Source organism: Labeo rohita, chromosome 12 (assembly GCF_022985175.1).
Source record: "Labeo rohita strain BAU-BD-2019 chromosome 12, IGBB_LRoh.1.0, whole genome shotgun sequence".
NCBI lineage: Eukaryota > Metazoa > Chordata > Actinopteri > Cypriniformes > Cyprinidae > Labeo > Labeo rohita.
The window spans coordinates 18,217,526-18,238,704 of NC_066880.1; the positions used below are offsets into that span (position 1 = coordinate 18,217,526).

Below are 21,179 nucleotides of genomic sequence, written 5' to 3' on the forward strand. Positions count from 1 at the left end.
AGAAATGGGCTTCCACATTTTCAGAACTCTTTGATTAATAAAAAGTTAAAAAGAAGAACATTTATTTGAAATAGAAATCTTTTGTAACATTACAGATGTTTTTACTAATTTATGTTATGTTAAAAAAAGTTACTGACCCCAAACTTTTGAATGAGTTCATTATTACAGTAGGTGTAATAACATAATGATTCAATGCTGTCTTATACTGATTCAGTGGTGTTTTTTTAGCTGCTGTATTTGTGCTTTGTTTCTTCAAGACTGTTTTCCTGTTCGATTGCAGAGAGCTTATTAAAGCTAAGCGAATTTGACCATTCATGCATGCAACCATGCTTTACCACAAGTGCTTACTGGATTTTACTTGTATTTTGAGGTTCTTAAATGTCATCTGGAAGGATAATGGTTACGCTTTGAACATGACATGCGCACACACACCTGCTTGCACTCTGCACACAGGTGACAGATGTTGCGGCTGAATGTTCCTAATGAAAAACTCTTCTCACTCCTCCTTATTGCTCCGTCTCCTCTTTTCCTTCCTCTCTTCATTTCTCTCTCTGGCTCTGTCATTCCTTTTACACCATGACTCTGGCACAGCAATCTTCCAAATGGATTCTATTTTCTGCCTAATTTGGCAAATGTTTTGTCTCGGTAGAGCTGGAGTGTAGAGTGAACTTGGGGGTGGGTGTCAAATTGTAGGGCCGTGTACCATGATGAGTGTGCTTTCCAGAATTAGGGCTCAAAACTGAATAATTAAATTTTACTTGTGAATGGAGTTATTTAAGATCCACTACTCAGTGTAACCTGGTTTTGGACACGCCATCAAAATTCAGTTTTGTGTAATATAATATGAACAGATAGTTCCGGTCCTCCAGTGTGGGCTCTGTTGGACTTTTAGATACCTTCTTAAAATGCACTTTTCACGCTCTCACCATTTTATTTAATTTGTCTACTGAGAGTGTCCAAAAGTGGGTGAGTCTCAGGATAGATGCCATCTTTAGTAATGAAAAAGACAATGTAATTTTTAGCATTTAGATTATCACATGATGTGTTTAATAACATTGTGATGAGAATAACAGTGGTGGGCATTACGTTTGTGCCTTTTTTAAAATTAATTGCATTTTATGTACCCTAAATACAATTACACTTAAATATACTGGATTAAAAACAACTTTTTCTGGGTTATTTGGCATCCCAGCACTGGGTGAATGTTAGACAGAACACATGCTGAGTTATTTTAAACCGGCTTGTTAGGTTTTTATACATTAACCCATTCACTGAGTTGTTTTTGACATAGTGCTGTGCCAGTCAACAATTTGAAGCTTTTTCATTTTAGATAACAAAAATGCACACTATTGTTTTATATAGGATAAGAACAGTATACAGTATTTTTTATTCAATGTCAGGTCAGTCAGTGGGAATCTGTGGGAATCTCTGGGAAGAAAACTGCTGTCAAGCTGTTCCAGTTCATTAAATAACTTCTATTCATGTTGAATCATACAAAATGCATGTTGTTTTTTAATTATTATTGACCGGAATAAGATATTTCATATAAAAAAATTCTTTTACATATAGTCCACAAGCGAATTTATAAAAAATGACCCCGTTCAAAAGTTTACATACACTTGATTCTTTAAGAAGTTCACTTCCAGAACAAAAATGTACAGATAACTTGCTTACCCCCTTGTCATCCAAGGTGTTTATGTCTTTCTTTCTTCAGTCGTAAGGAAATTTTTATTTATTTTAGTGATAGTTCTTAATGAGTCCCTTGTTTGTCCTGAACAGTTAAATTTCCCAGTAAAATCCTTCAGGTCCCACAAATTCTTTGGTTTTTAAGCGTTTTTGTGTATTTGAACCCTTTCCAACAGTGACTGTATGATTTTGGGATCCATCTTTTCACACTGAGAACAATTGAGGGACTCTTCAAAACTTTTTGAATTTGGCGATCAGGGTAAATGTAACTTATTTTGTCATCTGGGAAACATGTAAGGATCTTCTGTAGCTTCTGAAGGGCAAAAATATGGTATTTAGGCAAAATAAGAAAAAATGTATATGTCTTCATTGTGTTCAAAAGTTTACACTCCTGGCTCTTAATGCATCGTTTTTCCTTTTGGAGCATCAATGAGCATTTGAACCTCCTATAAGAGTTGCATTTGAGTCCCTTAGTTGTCATCAGTGTGAAGAGGTGAGTCTCAAAATTGTACAGTTATTGTTGGAAAGGGTTCAAATACACAAAAATGCTAAAAACCCAAAGAATTTGTGGGACCTGAAAGATTTTTTTTTTTAGGAGAAGAACAACAGTGGGCAGTTTTACTGTTCAGGACAAACAAGGGACTCATGAACAACTATCACCAAAAAAAAAACAACAACAGCAACAACAACAACAAAAAAAAACCTAAAACACAGCTGTGAATCATTCAGGTAACAACACAGTATTAAGAATTAAGCTTACTGTTTGTATGTAAACTGTGTCATTTTTATATATGCAGCTATTATTTTCTCTTGTGGGCTATATGTAAGCATCTTTCATATTAAATATCTTATTCAGGTCAGTAATAACATTTAACATTTTGATAAACACTAATATTTTGCAGATTCTACAAGGTGTATTTATTAAATTTTTTAAAATATTTTGCAGTCATTTTTTTCAAACAATAATTCATAATAAATTTGTTCTGCTCATAGTTTAAAATGTAAGGATATCTTTGAATATCTTTGTGACAGTTGATCCTTTTTTGACTTTCTTAGGAGGTATTGTATTTATTTATTTATTTATTTATTTTTTGGAGTAGTATAAATTACCTAAATAACTGGTTATATTTCATGTAAAATAAATGATGTTAAAGAGATAGTTCACCCAAAAATGAAAATTAAGTAATCATTTACTACTATACACACACTCGCATTCTCAAAGTTGTACTAAATATCTGTTGCTGTTGTCAAAAACCTTAGTGGGTCTCCCAGTACTTCTTGTTGTCCCACCCTGAAGCTCTTGCCTGTGGGCGATTCACAGCCAATCTAATATTATATACAACAGCACATTTGCTCCGACGATAATGCATCGCTATCAGTTAGATGTGGGTAGACGCCAGTGAGAGGAGCTTCATGAATGGCAAGTTTGAAGCTTGTTGACGGAAAATGGGTGAAATGAACCCTGCGGGTCGTTTGTGCATTTCCATTTTGCTCAAAATATCCCTTAGTGGGCAAATTAGAATAATGCACATAATTCTAGGATCGACTAAAAGACAAATCTCTCCGGGGAGCCCTCAGCAGGAAGAGACCTCGGCACTCCGGCAGCCAGTGATTTGTGCACTGACAGCTGTAGTTAAGCTGAATAGCTCAGTAAAGAGTATGTGTGGAGTCTCTGTAGGTAGAAAGAGGGTGCTGCTCGCTCCGTGAGATGAGGAGGAGGTCTCCTTATATGCTTCCACCCGAAATAGAAGGGGTCAAACCACAGCTTTTACCACAGCTGGGCATCTCCAATTAGACATGCTGCCAAACCGACATTAATTCCCTGCATTTCATCTTTAGACAAGATTGCATGCTTGCCCGCTGCTACAGCACTGACGAATATGGAGTGAAGTGTGTGAGCTGGAACAAAGACGAGTGTTTATGTGTGTGTGCGCAAGTTGTAAATCACCACAAAATGCCTTTTCTCGGCGTCTTGTCGTCTCTCCATAAGGAACACTTCTTCTCTCAATGTGGATATAATGAGATATTGTAAATGCTTTTATATCTGGGCTAAATATTAGCATCCTCCCCCAGGCTGACATTTGCTTTTAGTGTGAATCATAAACTGGCTGCTCTTTTCTTTCTCCTTTCATTGTTTCTCAAAAAAAGATAAATGTCTTTTCCATTATACTGCCCATAGTGGAAGTAATACACATCTGCAGTACATACTGCAGTAATGTCCAAATGAATAGACCAGTGACTTGGTGTGCCCCAGTGACACATGCAGATTGTTATGAATTATCCACAGTGCTATTACAGTACTATATTAATTAGAGCTGATTAATGTAGTTGTTTTTAATTTCCCCATACTTCCTATTTACTTGATATTACCTTTTGAATGGTACAGTACAGTTTGAGGTTAACCAAACCATATAGCAACGACTTGCAAATGTAAAGCAATGTGCTATAACACCATTGAGAACATTCGCTTCTTGAAAAATCCCACAATGCACTGCAAAATCTAAGGAGCATCGACACAAGCCAACTCAATAAATATAATGACACATGATTTGAAAAGACAACCAATTTTTTGTGTATTTCAGCATAAAGACATGCATGGCAATATAGTAACATTAATCAGAACAACTGATGTCTGCTAAAACCACTCAGAACATCTTAACCACATAGCAACCCCTTAGAACTCACTAGCAACTGTTTAGCAATGTGTACTAACACCAATCAGAACACCTTAGAAGTATGCTAAGACCAATCAGAACACTTTACATACCACATAGTGATAACCTAAAACACCATATAGCAACCACTAAGTAATGTACTAACACTGATCTGAAAACCACTCAGAACATTGTTGAAAAACCCTAGGAAACCAGTTAGCAATATGCTAACACTAATTAGAACACTTTAGCAGTGTGCTAAAATCCCTTAAAACACCCTAGCATCCATACATAGTTATGCATACTGTAGATAGATGCCACATTTGACCACCCGTCACATTCCTTGACGTGTCCGGCAACTTGGAACGGTCTATGTTGTCACTCACAATGACAATTAATGAATTTCAAGATGCAACAACCCTGATGGCACACGTACATCATGGAGACATCTATTTGGTGTCTGCATTTACATCTACAAAACGTATTGTTTGCTCATCTGCAATTTGTCTATAAAATGTCTCCAATCAGACGTCTATTAGTTGTCTTTAAGATGTTTATGATTTAGAATGTATGTAAAACTGACATCTTACAGACGTCTGTCAGATGTTTGTACACAGCAGATGCTTTCCAGATCAAGTGATTTGTAACAGACATCTTGCAGACATACGTGTGCTATCTGGGAACATTGCCCTGATAGCACACGTAACATCATGGAGACATCTATTTGACGTCTGCATTTATATCTACAAGACGTATCTTTTATAGTGTGTGCTCATCTGCAATATGTCTATAGAACGTCTCCAATCAGATGTCAAATAAACATCTATTAGATGTCTTTAAGATGTTTATGATTTAGAATGTATGTAAAACTGACATCTTACAGACGCCTGTCAGATGTTTGTACAAGCACATGCTTTCCAGATCAAGTGATCTTTAACAGACATCTTGCAGACATACGTGTCCTATCTGGTTGTAAAAAACTGTCTAAATTTTAATTCCTGAATAAACTAGATAAACTTTTACAGGTAAGAACAGAACCTTTTTTTTTCTTCCAGTTGTAATGAGAATTTAAAGCAGCAGACAAGCAGCCACCTAAAGTAAACTTACAATATTGTCCATTGGTGTGGATGCAAATATAGTTATCGTTATATTTGTAGTTAGCCTTATCGCTCTTGGTGTGAATGGAGCGATTTAAAATCATTTAGCAACCATTTAAAACACATCACAACCAAAACACTTTATTAGTGTGATAAAACCACCAACATCTGAACAACCACTCAGAACACTAGTAATGTTCTTATCAGAACACTTTAGCAGTGTGCTAAAGCCGTGTGTCCACCAAAGTGTTTTTTCCCGAGGCTAGCATATTTTTTCAATTATTTTCCGTGGGAGTGCCGTGTTTTTTTTTTAAACGATAGGAGCGTGACAAGGTGCTGAGCGTTTATTTTGCAGCTCTCTGCGTTTTTTCCAGAACCGAGAGTTAAAGAATGGTCAACGGGTGAAACGCAGCACTCATCACTGTCACTTTTTGGTCATCTAACCAATCACAGTGGAGGAGGGGCAGGACTAATACCACATCGACCAACCTTCACGCCTTGCTTGTACTAAGACTAAACAACAATGAAGTTCATTTTGCTAGTCTCTAAGTATTCATGTCTTCAGCAGATTGAATTCCCAGACTGCCACAATTTTTTTAAAAACATTTCATGACATGACACTCATTATGTGGTTCTTGCCAAAAAAGATGGGTTTATAATGTGCGTTTTTAACAGATTACACTAACATTAGGTTACTTAGGCTATAGCCTTAAGGGCTGCATGATTAATCGAAGGCGATTGTCATGCACATTTTTTCATCAGTAGTAAATCTCCAGCAGGTGCTTTCAGATGGAGCAGCATTTACTACACAGAGCCGTAGTTCACTGAAAAGCTACGCTATATTACATTCATTATCACAGACCATTTATTCGTGCAATTATTAAATTGAAAGAAAATGGTTTGCGATAATGACAGCTATTTGCGTAGCTTCTCAGTGAGCTACAGCTCAGTGTAGAAATGTTGCTACATCTGAAATCATGTGAAAATACCACATTTAATAACGTTTTTACTCCAAAGTCACTTCATAACATCAATCGGGTGTTTGAAATGAATCCTTCGGTGAGATTATGTGGCTTTTTATATAGAATAAGGCACGCATAGTGTTCATTGTATTCTAAGCAGTGATAAAGGCATTGCGTTATTATATACTGTACATTGTCGTAGTCGTGTGTTTATTAGTCACGTTGAATCGATGAAAGCTGTTTAATCTCCTATTTATACAGCTGCAGCGATCGTGATTTCCTGGGTGTCTCCTTCGGGCGTATTTGGAGTTTCTGCGCGAGAGCGCCCTCTGGCCTTCAGATGGAGATTTAGTGCTGATCACAGAACCGTGCTTCACTGAAAGATACGCATGACAATCGCAGCTTTTGATTAATCGCAATTGCGATTTCATTGCAATTTATCGTGCAGCCCTAGACTGGAGTTGGATCAACCTCCGCCTATGGAGAAAGAAAAATTTTCAAAAGCATCCCCCCCTCTGCTTTTTTCACAAATTGCACCCTGTGCATAACAATGTGCTGCAACCACTCGGAATACCTTAGCAACTGTCTAGAAACACTTGAGCATCATGACGGAGAGTTTCTTAACACAAATTAAAATCTAGGTTGTAATGTTTAATGGTTAATAGCTATTGAGAATGAACTACAGGGAAATTTGCTTAGTTTTTTTGAGAATGTTGTTTTGTTTGATTGGGCTAAATCCAGAATTTCTTGACATGCTGCCATAAGCTTTCATTTTAATTGAGGTTGGTTTTATTTTTGTCACGAAAGAGTTTTAAGTGAGCTGGATTTCCTCAAACACTTTTTCGTGGTATTAATTTGTGATTATTGAGGGGGAAGTGATTGCTCTTTAGAGGATGATTTGTTGCCATAAATATGTATGCTAATGAGACCGCCTCTATGGGATTATGATAGCTTTAATACACCGTCAGTTTGTCATTTTGATTTCCTTTAGTTAAGGCCATAAAACCTCTCTTGTGTGTGTGTTTGTGCGGTTCAGTGTGTGTGTTCATCACTCTGTGTCTTAATGTGATTGTGGCGGCTTCTTTGAAATATCCCTCTGATTAATTTGTTTTGAGAATTTCAGGGTTTAATCATAAATAAGATTTGCATAAAGCAGTTGCTATCGAGCTAATTTGTAAAGAGAATTAAATTAAACTTTATAAAGCATCAACAACCTATATTCATGAACGCGCCAAACCAGACTGAACTCAAACGGAGCACGGGCTATTAAAGATAATGGCTATGAGTGAAACTGTAATGGCCTGCTGCTTGTGACTAAGCCTTATTTGTTATTCTGCTCACTCTCATCTTCACCACCCAAGTCCTTCTAATGTGATTTTTACAGTCATTCCGCTTTTCACACGTCTGTTCTCCCAGTGCACTATGGGAAAAAGTGGGTACCCTTTTGTTATTGTTCTGGATCATGGATCACAAGAGATGTTTTTTATCACCATATTTGGTTATGTGTGGTCAGATGCAAACAATTTAAAATTCATGTAACATAAAATCTTGTTTGTAGTTTATATGAAAAGGTTTATTAATTAACATGCTGTTTCAGAAGTTACCTTCTTTGATATATATACACACTTTATTACTAATTCATACTTTTATTCAGAAAGGACTCATTAAATTGTTCAAAAGGGACAGTGAAAGCATTTATAATTTTAAAAAGATTTCCGTTTCAAATAAATGCTGTTCTTTTGAACTTTCTATTCATCAAAGAATCCTGATATCACTTTTTCCACAAAACTATTAAGCAGAGCAAATGATTTCAACATTGATAAGTGTAAGAAATGTTTCTTGAGCACCAAGTTAGCATTTTAGAATTATTTCTGAAGGATCATGTGACACTGAAGACTAAAGTAATGGATGCTGAAAATTCAGCTTTGATATCACAAGAATAAATTAGTTTTTAAAATGTATTTAAATAGAAAAATTTCAAATTGTAATGTCTGTATTTTTGATCAAGTAAACAGCCTCGGTGAGCATTAAAGATTTGAAAATAAAAAAATCACCATCCCCAATGACAGTATACTTTCATCAGTTGAAATTTTGCAATGTAGAACGCTGAACTTTTTAAGGCAATTTGCATGTTTTTTTTTCGGGTTGTGATTGCACTGACGCTGTGACACCAGTAGTCTCAAAACAGCCTGGGTTTGACACTGTCATCGTGGCCTTGCAGGTGTTAACATGCCAGAAGAGTCTAACCTCTCATAAGTTCCTGTTACTAAAGCCAGGCGTGCACACTCTCTGCTCCGCATCCCCAGTGGACTCGCTGCTGTCTGTTCAAGAGACTTAAGCGTGCCACTTTGCTGTGATCAGAGGTCTTGCTTGGGTAATTCGAGCCAGGCTCCTCTGTCCTGCTTTGAAGGAGAAAGCGAGGCGTGAAAATAGCATCCCTTTCCTTCTATCTCCTTCCTCATCCTTGTGTTGTTGTCCCTGCAGTGCACTTTTAGATACAGTCCCTTGTGTCTATCTGGCTTCGGCACCACAGGAGAGCTGGTTTATAGCAGATGCAAATAATAATGAGACTAACAAGAGCAAAATGACACATCTGATACTCATCACCGTAACCCGTGACATTTTATGCATTTTATTTCTTTCAGGTGTACATTAGAATCCTGGACAATGAGTGGAATGTGTATCGGCGCTATGCTGAGTTCAGGACGCTGCACAATTACCTGCGGCCACAATTCCCACAAGTCGACACGTTCAATTTCCCACCTAAAAAAGCCATTGGCAACAAGGTATGTACTGCAGGTTTTCTCTATAATGGCAGGTTTCCTTTTTTCGCTTGTCTTTCTATTGCTTGACTCACCTGAAAATACAGGATTAGTAGGCAGATTAGTAGATTAAATGGGTAACTATTTAAATATGCAAACGTTAATTGAGTTATTTTATATTATCATTCATTTAATCACTTTAATTGATTTAAATTGTGTTTTTATCTTTGATATATTTACTTTATTGTTTTATATATTTATTTTCTATGCACCTTTCAAAGTTAAATTGAGAATTCTTGAATTTTAGCTGAATTGAGGTGAAAAAAGAGAAACATTAAAAAAGGATTCAATTTAATAGAAATTTCTGTAATTACACTGACCAAAATTATAAACACAACACTTTTGTTTTTGCCCCCATTTTTCATGAGCTGAACTCGAAGATTTTTTTCTATGTACACAAAAGGCCTATTTCTCTTAAATTTTGTTCACTAATCTGTCTAAATCTGTGTTAGTGAGCACTTCTCCTTTGCCGAGGAGAAGTCCATCCACCTCACAGGTGTGACATGTCAAGATGCTGATTAGACAGCATGATTGTTGCACAGGTGTGCCTTAGGCTGGCCACAATAAAAGGCCACTCTAAAATGTGCAGTTTTACTGCATTGGGGGGGTCCGAAAATCAGTGAGTATCTGGTGTGACCACCTTTTGCCTCACGCAGTGCAACACATCTCCTTCGCATAGAGTTGATCAGGTTGTTGATTGGCCTGTGGAATGTTGGTCGTGGATGAATGGCACAACAACCGCTCACCCACACAACGCCATACACGCTGTATGCCATCTGCCTTGTACAGTGAAAACCGGGATTCATCTGTGAAGAGAACACCTCTCCAAAGTGGCAGACGCCATCGAATGTGAGCATTTGCCCACTCAAGTCGGTTACGACGACAAACTGGAGTCAGGTCGAGACCCAGATGAGGATGACAAGCATGCAGATGAGCTTCCCTGAGATGGTTACTGACAGTTTGTGCAGAAATTCTTTGGTTATGCAAACCGATTGTTGCAACAGCTGTCTGGGTGGCTGGTCTCAGACGATCTTGGAGGTGAAGATGCTGGATGCAGAGGTCCTGGGCTGGTGTGGTTACACGTGGTCTGCGGTTGTGAGGCCGGTTGGATGTACTGCCAAATTCTCTGAAACACCTTTGGGAACAGCTTATGGTAGAGAAATGAACATTCAGTTCAAAGTGTTGCATTTATAATTTTGGTCAGTGTACTATTAATGACATACACTCTTAAAAATAAAGGTGCTTTAAATCTAAATGGTTGCATAAAGAACCTTTAACATCTGAAGAACCTTTCTGTTTCACAAAAGCTTCTTTGTGGTGAAAGGTTCTTCAGATCGTAAAAAGATAAAAAAAGAGATGGTTCTTTAAAGAACCTTTGACTCAATGGTTCTTTGTGGAACCAAAAATGGTTCTTCTATGGAATTGCTGTGAAGAACCCTTTAAAGCATCTTTATTTTTAAAACTGTACTTTGAATGTTAACTAGACAAAGCCTTGTGTGAAAGTTGAAATCTAGATTCACGCTTGTGAATCCATTTCTTAAATTCAGAATTTAGCATGACACTGTACTGCAAAGAAAACTGCATCCAAAGCAGCATGACAAGGTGCATCTACCAACTTGTAATCTGACATAAATGTATTTTCAAAGGATTCACAGTTGTGGGAAACAATGTATCACGCAATCAAAAGTTGATTGCTGATTCTGTGCACAGCCGCCAGAAAGCAAAAGTTTGTAGGCCGTAACATTTAAACTTTTTAAATGACAGTAATCCAAAAATATGAGAGGAAAACATGCCAGCAGAGCACAAAAAGGCAAAATAAAGAGAATGTTGCTAAAAAGAGACCCAGAGCCCTCCCAAAAAGCACTTTCCATCCAATGCCACCATCACCACCTGCTACTAAACCAGCATGCATGACATTACTGTTAGTGGCTGGGCCCCCTGTGTCACCCTCACAATTTTTGTGAAGTAAGGTAGTTTTGCAATAATAAGAGTGCATACTGATGTTTTGAAACCTGCAGAAGTCGTCGCAATGCTGTAATCTAGTATTTTGAGCTACTTCTTCAGCACTTGCTGGACAGAGTGTTCTCTGACTGATCTGACTGAGCCACGCAACAAATCAGGCTGTACCAGGGTCAGAAAACAACTTTTTCATTAAGAGGCAATATTTATAATTTCCAGGGGGAAAATGCCTTATTAAATATACCTGTGTATTCTTTTAAGACACATGTTTACATTACATGACAATTGACCTATCGGTAAGCCCCTCCCCTCCAATGGCAGATGAGCCAATGGCAGTTCAATATCAATTGCACAGGGACCAGAACCCATAGAGAAACATTGGAAAATCCAGCGCTTTTATCGGTTTGATTTTGTTTATTCTACAAAAATGTTAAAACAATGTGCCTGGGGTAATTGTAACACTGATTCCAGGTATCCTGAGAGGATAGGCAATGGAATTTCGAATTTATCTTGTTATTCAACGTTCAACGTACTCCCACTTGCATTGCGAACTGTAAACCCTCGCTTCCAAATTAATCTTTTTAAACAACTTATTTATTTTAAAAACTTTTATATATCCCTCCATGGCATGTTAAAGTCCCACTTGAATGCTCCTCAATGAGAGGTGATCCTTCTGTGTACAAAATTGATCAAAAACATCTTGGGACAAGGCTTTCACATCAACAGCTGTCATTGTAAGACAGTTGGCTTCTCCGTTTGTTTGTTCGAGTGAGCAACAGTAACTAAGGGGGGGGGTGGGGCTTACTGATTTAGCATTTAGTCATTTAGTAGACACTTTTATCCAAAGTAACTTACAAATGAAGACAATGGAAGAATACTACAGAATACAGACCAGTATTATTTGTCAGCATCAACAAAAGCCATCTTTACAAGGCTGTTAATGATAATTATCGTGTGATATAAATTTAATCAATGAACGATAACACAAGTTCAATAAATGTTCGATATAATGTTCCCTGGTGAAAAAACAGCATTTGCTGGTAGGTATGTTTTGATGCTTGGATGCTGGTTAGGTAGGTTTTGATGCTGGTTTAAGATGGTCCTTAGCTGGTTTATGCTGGTCCTTAGCTGGTCATGTTGCTGGTCAAAGACCATAACATACAGAATGGCAATCTTTGCAAAAATATCACTCGCAAATTAATATGTTTAGTCACGTTCTGTAGTCTTGTATAATTTTAACACATTGGTTCACATTGATTATTGGTTAAAACAAAATGTTTGTTCAAACTGGGATTAAATTATATACAGAAAGTGGGCAAAAAACATTCCCCATCACTAAAATAGTCCATGACTTCATTCTAGTGTGAGTTGGACTGTTGCAAAAAATCCCATCCTAATCAGTGAAGGTGTCTACACAGCAAAATTATTGGTTATAATACTCAGCGCAGCCAAAAATGTGTAAAAGGAAATCTATTGCAACAGATCAAAGCGTAATGTAAACGTGGTTGACACTTGTCAGTCATTTTCACATTTCACTTTAATCACAACTGCTGTAATAGATTTAGTTTATTTGGCAGGGTTATTCTTTGCCCTCTTTTCTTGAAATTTGGTTTATTTTAGGTACCAAGCACTCGTTTTTGACCCTGCGCTGTACTGATATGTGGAGTTTTGGTGGCCAACTCCAGTTCTATCACCACTGATTTTGCCACTTTGGAGGTGTTGACACATTTTTCCTAGCTTTTCATCTACAAGGCTGCTATGCAGTGAGTATAAGGGCAAGATTGCTATGTCATGTGGTCCTGCCCTCTGCCCCAGTGCCTATCAGCATCATCAGTGGGGCAGCACTGTATGCACTAATGAGGATAGTCCACTCTGACAGCACTCCTGATTCCCTACCTGTCTTTTCATTTTCCTCCCTTTTCCCCCACTCTGTTCACCCATGGGCAGGTAATTGGCTTGTGGCACCGCTTCCTCTCGCTGCCTGTGATTTTTGAGAGCGTGCCAGGCAGAGCCACCGGCCCCCGCGCGGCCCTTCAAAGGTAGACTTTTTAGAGCGTGAAAGACAGACCTGATTTACCGGGACCCAGACAGGCACTGCCAGCCTGCGTCCCACCTCAAGGACGGCCAATCAAAAGAGTCAATCAACCCCAGGGCTGGCGTGAAGACAGCACGCTTTGTACCTGCTCTGAGCACATTAGTTTTGCACTACCAGCAGTCGGTTGTTGGTCTGGACTTCAAAAACGGGGTTATTTTTAACCCCGCGCCACATTTTGCCATCTTGCTCTTAACATATCACCAAGGAGTGGAAAACAGCTGAGCAATTGTCAATTAGGAGACATGTCTGCATCTGTCCTCGAGATACTCGCTCTGCTCAGTGATAAGTTCCTGACCTCTCAGGGAAGCGGGTTTCGTGCAGAAGCTGCGCACATACGAACACGGGGCAGAAGGAGCCTCTCTGTTCTCAGTTCTCGAGCTGCTAACTGCCTTCCGCTGAAGTTTTTGCTGAAACTTTGACATGCAAATTCAACTGGAGTGTGGAAACCCTCAGGGCTCAGTTAGAACAAGAAAGCAGGGAGAAAAGGGTGCGTCGAGAGCAGGCTTTTAAAGTTGAAATGGCTGCAACTGTGGAGGGTTTTGATGGCGACAGGGCTTTTGTTGGTAATCATCGGCCCGTTGAGATTAGCTGTCATGTAATCGTTAATTCTGTTATTATTTTGCTGGAGCTCAGTGGTGGTTTGTTAAAAAGGGGCTCCGTTCATTTTCCTTGCGATACGTGTCATTGCACACGTGTGCACGTATGATATCTGATCTTCCGCAGCCCTGAGCTTTGAACCGAGTTTTTGAGGGTATTCTAAAAGTGCCTGTAGAATCATTCATCCTGGATCCATTTGGGTGGATAAATCGAAGGTTAGCAGGGTACTTCAAATTTATTGAGTGGCTCCTTCTTAAAAATACAAAGCCTGCACATGAAATATATTTGTCGTTTCCACAAATTAGGAATTCATTCACTTGTTTTAGTTCAATCATGGCTATGAATTAGGAAATTCATTCCCACAGCTTATTACTTTGTTCCCTTATTTTAGTAAATCGTGGCCATGTTGAATTAATTTGTTTTCTCATTTTAGCAAATTGTGGTCATACTAATTTGTTGCCTCATTTTGATTGTGTTAAATTGAGATAACGAATAAGTACAATATGGCCACAATTTTTTTAAAACGAGGGAATGAGTTATTAATTTGTGGCCATGATAAATATATTTTGGTTTGTATATATACATACAATTAAAGTCAAAAGTTTACATACACCTTGCAGAATCTACAAAATGTTACATTATTTTACTAAAATAAGAGGGATCATACAAAATGCATGTTATTTTTTATTTAGTACTGACCTCAATAAGATAGTTCACATAAAATACATTTGCATATAGTCCACAAGAGAAAATAATTATAATCTGAATGATTTGATCTGATGATCTGAATAATATGATTTTTTTTTTTTTTTTTTGTCTTTTTACTGATAGTTGTTCATGAGTTTCTTGTTTGTCCTGAACAGTTAAACTGCCTGCTGTTCTTCAGACAAATCCTTCAGATCCCACAAATTCTTTTGTTTTTCAGCATTTTTGTGTATTTGAACCCTTTCCAACAATGACTGTATGATTTTGAAATCATCTTTTCACACTGAGGACAACTGAGGGACTCATATGCAGCTGTTACAGAAGGTTCAAACACTCACTGATGCTTCAGAAGTAAACACGATGCATTAAGAACCAAGGGGGTGAAAACTTTTTGAAATTGAAGATCGGGGTAAATTTAACTCTGTTTTTGTCTTCTGGGGAACATGTAAGTATCTTCTGTAGCGTCTGAAGGGCAGTACTAAATGAAAAATATGATATTTAGGCAAAATAAGAAAAATGTACACATCTTCACTCTGTTCAAAAGTTTACACCCCTGTCTCTGAATGCATCGTTTTTTTGTTGTAGAGCATCAGTGAGCATTTGAACCTTCTGTAATAGTTGCATATGAGTCCCTCAGTTGTCCTTGGTGTGAAAAGATGGATCTCAAAATCATACAATCATTGTTTAAAAGGTTTCAAATACACAAAAATGCAGAAAAACCAAAGAATTTGTAGGACTTGAAGGATCATTTCTGAAGAATAGTGGGCAGTTTAACTGTTCAGGACAAACAAGGGACTCATGAACAACTATCACCAAATGGAAAAACAAAACAGCTGTGGATCATTCAGGTAACAACACTGTATTAATAATCAAGCTTATATAAACCCTTGAAAAGCGTAATTTTAATAAATTCAACTACTATTTTCTCTTTTGAACTATATGTAAATGTCTTTTATGTGAAATATCTTATTCAGGTCAGTACTAAATAAAAAATAATGTGCATTTTGTATGATCCATCTTATTTTGGTAAAATAATTAACATTTTGCAGATTCTGCAAGGTGTATGTAAACTTTTGACCTCCACTGTATATGAGGAAATAGGTGGATGGATATTCAGACAATCTCATAGTTGTCTTATTTTATAATCTTATTTTTATTCCAAATTATTTGTGTGTTTGTGGTAAGTAAACTGTTTAATTTTATATTGTTAAGATAAAATATTCCTAAAAACCATCAATAATTGTTTCATATGAGCTAACTTGAACTTTTCACTAAAAAAAAAAGAAAAAAATATGATTTCTGTTCAAAATATATTTTTTGCAGATACATTTCTTATACATTAGTAAAATTAATTATTTTATTTAGCAAAGATGCATCATATTGATCAAACGTATAGACATTTACATTTTTAAACAGAATTCATGAATAGTTTCCATAAACATATTAAACAGCACAACTGCTTTCAACATTGATAACAATAAGACATTTTTATTGAGCACCAAATAAGAATATTAGAATGGTCATGTGAGATTGTAGACTGCTAAAAATTCAGCTATGCCACCACAGGAATAAATAACACTTAAAAATATATTCAAATAGAAAACGGTTATATTGAATTGTAATAAAATTTCACTGTATTACTGTTTTTACTGTATTTTTGAATGGTAGTGTATAAGTGGTAGTGGATAGTGTAGAAATTATGTTTTTAGATGAAAACATTTCAGCATTTTTCTGCATATAATGGACTTCTGTGGTCCCCCGATTTTGAATTTCCAAAAAGCAGTTTAAACGCAGCTTCAAGCAATCCCAAATGCGGTTGTAAAAGATCTCAGCCGAGAAAGAAGATGTCTGAATCTAGCGAAACAATCGGTTATTTTAATAAAAATAATACAATTTATATACTTTTTAATGCCAAACGCTCGTCTTGTCTTACTCTGTCATGAACCGGAAAAAACAGTCCAGGCAGTTAGGGAATGTCGAAAAATTCCCATCTCATGTTCTCCCTCAACTTTGAAATCACCCTGTATCGCTGTTTTACCTTTTTGCTAAGCGTGTTTGATCTTCTTTGCATGTTCATGTTGCAAAGACTGGGTCAGTACTTCTCCAGCAATGTAAGGATGATTTTTCAATGATTTTTGAAGTTGAGGGTGAAAATACGATTGGAGTTTTTCAACATACCCTAATTGTCTTGAGTCAGAATATACAGAGTTCATGGAAAGAAAGGCAAGATGAGTGTTTGAGATGAAAAAGTATTTAAATTGTATTTTTTAAATGAAAATAATCGATCGGTTCTTCCTCGGATGGGATCGTTTGAAGCTGCATTTGAACTGCATTTTGGAAGTTCAAAATCGGGGCACCATAGCAGTCCATTATATGGAGAAAAATGCAGAAATGTTTTTCTCAAAAAACATAATTTCTTTACAACTGAAGAAAAAAAGACATGAACATCTTGGATGACAAGGGGCTGAGTACATTACATGTGAATCTTTGTTTTGGAAGTGGACTTCTCCTTTAAGAGCATATACAATACATGTATATAAAAACTTTCTCTCTCTTATTATCTCTCTTGAGTCCATCCTCTAATCATGCTTGAACTGAAAGCTAACTTTGAACTGTGTAACATGGTTGTGTTCTCTTCAGGCCTAAATCTCTGCCGCCAGTTTCAGCGAGAGTAATGATGAGGAAATGCAAATAATGCCTCGGTTGAGGAAACTTATATCCCTTTGAAAGTGTGTGCTCCTGATCATCTGCACTTGCTGGATGAAATGAAGGACTTGCCCTGTCTAATCTGCATCTGTGAGTCTCTCATTGCTAGTCTCATCATTCATCTTGAGACAGCAGCTTGTGTAATTACCCATCCAGACCTTTCATGTGCCTCGCTCAAACCAGTGCAACACTAGGCCTGCTCTTGCATCTCTGATATTTGGTCGAAAGATCTTGAATTTCTTTCAGCTGTCGCTTTGTTTTGTACCTCTGGGTTGATGCTTTTTTTAAAAATTCAGACCAGTGAATTGTTGAAGAATCTAGATTATTACACTTTTTTTGTCCCTTTCATCATCCACCAGGCAAAGTCTGACTGCTTAGAAAAGTAATAGCATGAAAATATAAATATAAAAGATTCCTCATAGCTTATGTTGGTGTGTATAATATTTTTCCGCCTGTGAGCCTGTAACTTTATTCCAGTCCTTTTCTAATTATCGTGAAGCTGTGATGAAATATGAATTTGGTGTCTTGTTGTGTCCATGACTCCATCTGCTTGGGCCATGTCAGGCCCCTTGCTGCTCAACCATACTGACAGCTCCTAAACAGCTGATTTGTCAGAGGCTTGCCGGGCAAACACGTTAAACGCTCCCCAGCCTACCCGTCAAATGTGCCCTGAATACCAAGCAGAGCCGCGCTGAACCCAGCCAACCACAGGAAGAATGATGACATCAAAGAGAGGCGACTGTCAGCACTCCAGTCAAACTGTCACCTCATAAGCTCCTCAGCTGTGTTTTGATTTTTTTTTTACATTTTTTATGGCTGAGGTTTTTTATCAGGATCCCATTTACAGGCTCCATTTTGAGTCTTGTTCACGGTTCAGAACTTTAAAGGGGAGTTAATCTTAAAGGAAGCTGTCTTAGACAGTAATTGAGAGATCATGGAAAGTAACCAGTGTTATCCTGTTAAAAACTCCTGGGATGAGTAGTTGTATTCACACTGAGACAGGTGGAGTTTCTGGCATAGTTTTAGGTCAAACTCTCAGAGCTCCACGACGGTCCAGTGGTTCAGGGCTAGAGTGACAGGGATTTTGGTCAGTTGTCTACTTTTGTTGACCTTTTAAACATAAACCTTTGTTTTTTTTTGTGGATGCTTTTTACCTTTTTTGGGGAAATATGTCAAGTAACATATTTCAAGGCAGAAGTCCACTTCCAAAACAAAGATTCACGTATAATGTACTCACCCCCTTGCCATCCAAGATGTTCACGTTTTTCTTTCTTCAGTCATAAAGAAATTGTTTTTTTGGGAAAACATTTTAGCATTTTCTTGATATAATGGACTGGTATGGTGCCCTGATTTTGAACTTCCAAAAAGCAGTTTGAAACAATCTTCAGTAACAGGCTTCAAACAATCCCAAATGCGGTTGTAAACGATCCCAGCCAAGGAAGAAGGTTCTTATCTAGCGAAATGATCTGTAATTTTCATTTAAAAAATACAATTTAAATACTTTTTAATCTCAAACGCTCGTCTTGTCTTTGTCTCCATGAACTCTGTGTATTCTGACTCAAGACAGTAAGGATATGTCGAAAAACTCCAATCGTATTTTCTCCCTCAACTTCAAAAATCGTTTCAAAATCATCCTACATCGCTGCAGAAGTACCAACCCAGTCTTTGCAACGTGTACATGCAAAGATGATCAAACACTCTTAACAAAAAAGGTAAAACAGTGATATAGGATGATTTCGAAATTTAGGGAGAACATGAAATGGGAGTTTTCAACATATCCTAATTGTCATAAACTGGAACAAAAACAGTCCAAGCAGAGTAAGACACCACGAGCGTTTGACATTAAAAAGTATATAAATTGCATTTTTTAAATGAAAATAATCGATCATTTTGCTAGATAAGACCCTTCTTCCTCGGCTGGGATGGTTTACAACCGCATTTGGCATCGTTTGAAGCTGCATTTAAACTGCATTTTGGAAGTTCAAAATCGGGGCACAATAGCAGTCTATTGTATGAAGAAAAATGCTGAAATGTTTTCCTCAAAAAACATAATTTCTTTACGACTAAAGAAAGAAAGACATTAACATCTTGAATGACAAAGGGATGAGTACATTATTTGTAAATTGTTGTTCTGGAAGTGGACTTCTCCTTTAAAGGTAAAATATTTCAGCTAGCTGTTGTTTATAGTTGTATAATTAGGTGTTATTATTATGGAAGCCTGCTTCCGCCACTGAATAAAAAATAAAAAAAGGTATCTCACAGTTCTGACTTTTTTCTTATAAACTGCCTTTTTTTTTTTTTCAGAATAAAGTCAGAATTTTGAAACAAACTCGCAGTTCTGAGAAATAAAGTTGCGATTCTGAGAAAAAGTCAGAATTGTTAGATATAAACTCTGAACTCTGAGTAATAAAGTCAGAATTGTGTCATTTAAACTTTCAGTTGCAAGTTATAAAGTCAGAATTGCAAGACATAAACTCGGAATAAATATTCATGATTTTCCATATAAATAAATTCTGAATTTATAAGTTTATATCTCGGAGAAAAAGTCAGAATTGTGAAATAAAAAGTTGCAATAACCTTTTTTGAATTTTTTTTTGTTCAGTGGTGAAAACTATTTTTTGAAGAATATAATTTTTTATTTGATATTAAATAAACAGTGTAAAAATAAAATACATATTTATAATAATTTAATAATTATGAGCCTATTAAATATGATACTGTAAAATAATATAAATTTTATGTTTGTGTTGGTAAGTTATATAAAGTAGTTTAATAATAGTAAAAAAAAAGTATTAAGTAATTGTGATGATGATTATTGATTTTTTTTAGGTATAATATTCTTCTTCTTGCTGATATAATAGCAATATGTTGTTATTTTTTGTCTTTGTCTTTGTTTTTGTCTTTTTGTTTATTTTCCTCATTGTTGTCGCTTTCTTGGTCGTCTTTTTAATTTTTAATCAAATATTAAATTTTATTTAATTAATATATTCTTATCTCTTTCCCCACCATCGTTTTTGAAAAAAGTTTCCGCCAATTCCAGTGTTTTATGATTATTTTCACAAAATTTTCATGGCCCCCAGATTATTTTGTTGTACATGCAGTACATCAAAATAAACAACAGAGCATCTACTTTTAAACGAACAAAATCCATTTTATTCAAGCTTCAAACATTCTTTTTTTTTTAATCAGCTCTTTGATGTAGATGAGTTTCAGAAAAAAAAGCAACATTTTGAACAAAAAGCTAAGAAAATAGCATTTTTATTGAAGACTACATCTGGATTACATTCAGTACGATGAAGCATAGATGCAAAAGATTCCATCAGCACCCCCTAAGCTTTACAGTTCTTTACCACTTCCTGAATTGACATTTCACTCTGTAACATTAGGCAGTTTTGATATATATGCTGTTTATTGTTGACGATCGCATTATTTTTCATTTGCAACCGCTAACATATGAGATTGCTCGTTTCTGCATGTCCCTCACCTATGTGTTTGTTTGGGAGATTCTGGTCTCATTCAAAAGATGCGTAATAGTGTCCCTGAGCATATAACAGTGAAAAAAATCTCGTCTTTGGCTGGAAAATATAACAATAAGCGTTCTCCATGCCCGTCACTACAGAGTTTCAGTATTCTTGTGTGTATCTGTGCATTTGTATTTGCTTCCAGATTGATCTTTTCCACTCATTTGAGTGTTCGTCCAAGAGACTTTATTGTTTCATGTGTGTGTGCCTGTGCGGTAGGTTTATTTCATCCACTCAAAGGTTGAGAGGCTGATGGAGGGATTTGGTGAGTCTATCTGAGGCCTATTGCAGTCTGGGGATTGGCTGTTTAGAGGGTGTCAGTACAGAGATAATGTGCACAGCCTCCCCAGACACTGTGCTCACTGTCCCTGCTCT

The 21,179-nt window shown here is 36.8% G+C and overlaps 1 protein-coding gene across 2 annotated transcripts in view; it reads left to right on the top strand.

The window, feature by feature from the left end:
* The window catches only part of snx29 (sorting nexin 29), a 158,598-nt gene that overhangs the window by 108,682 nt on the left and 28,737 nt on the right, over positions 1–21,179 (top strand). For both annotated transcript variants that reach the window (XM_051123893.1, XM_051123892.1), the window contains exon 19: positions 9,045–9,185. In XM_051123893.1, coding sequence (XP_050979850.1) covers positions 9,045–9,185 — 141 coding nt within the window. The remainder of the gene's footprint in view (positions 1–9,044; positions 9,186–21,179) is intronic.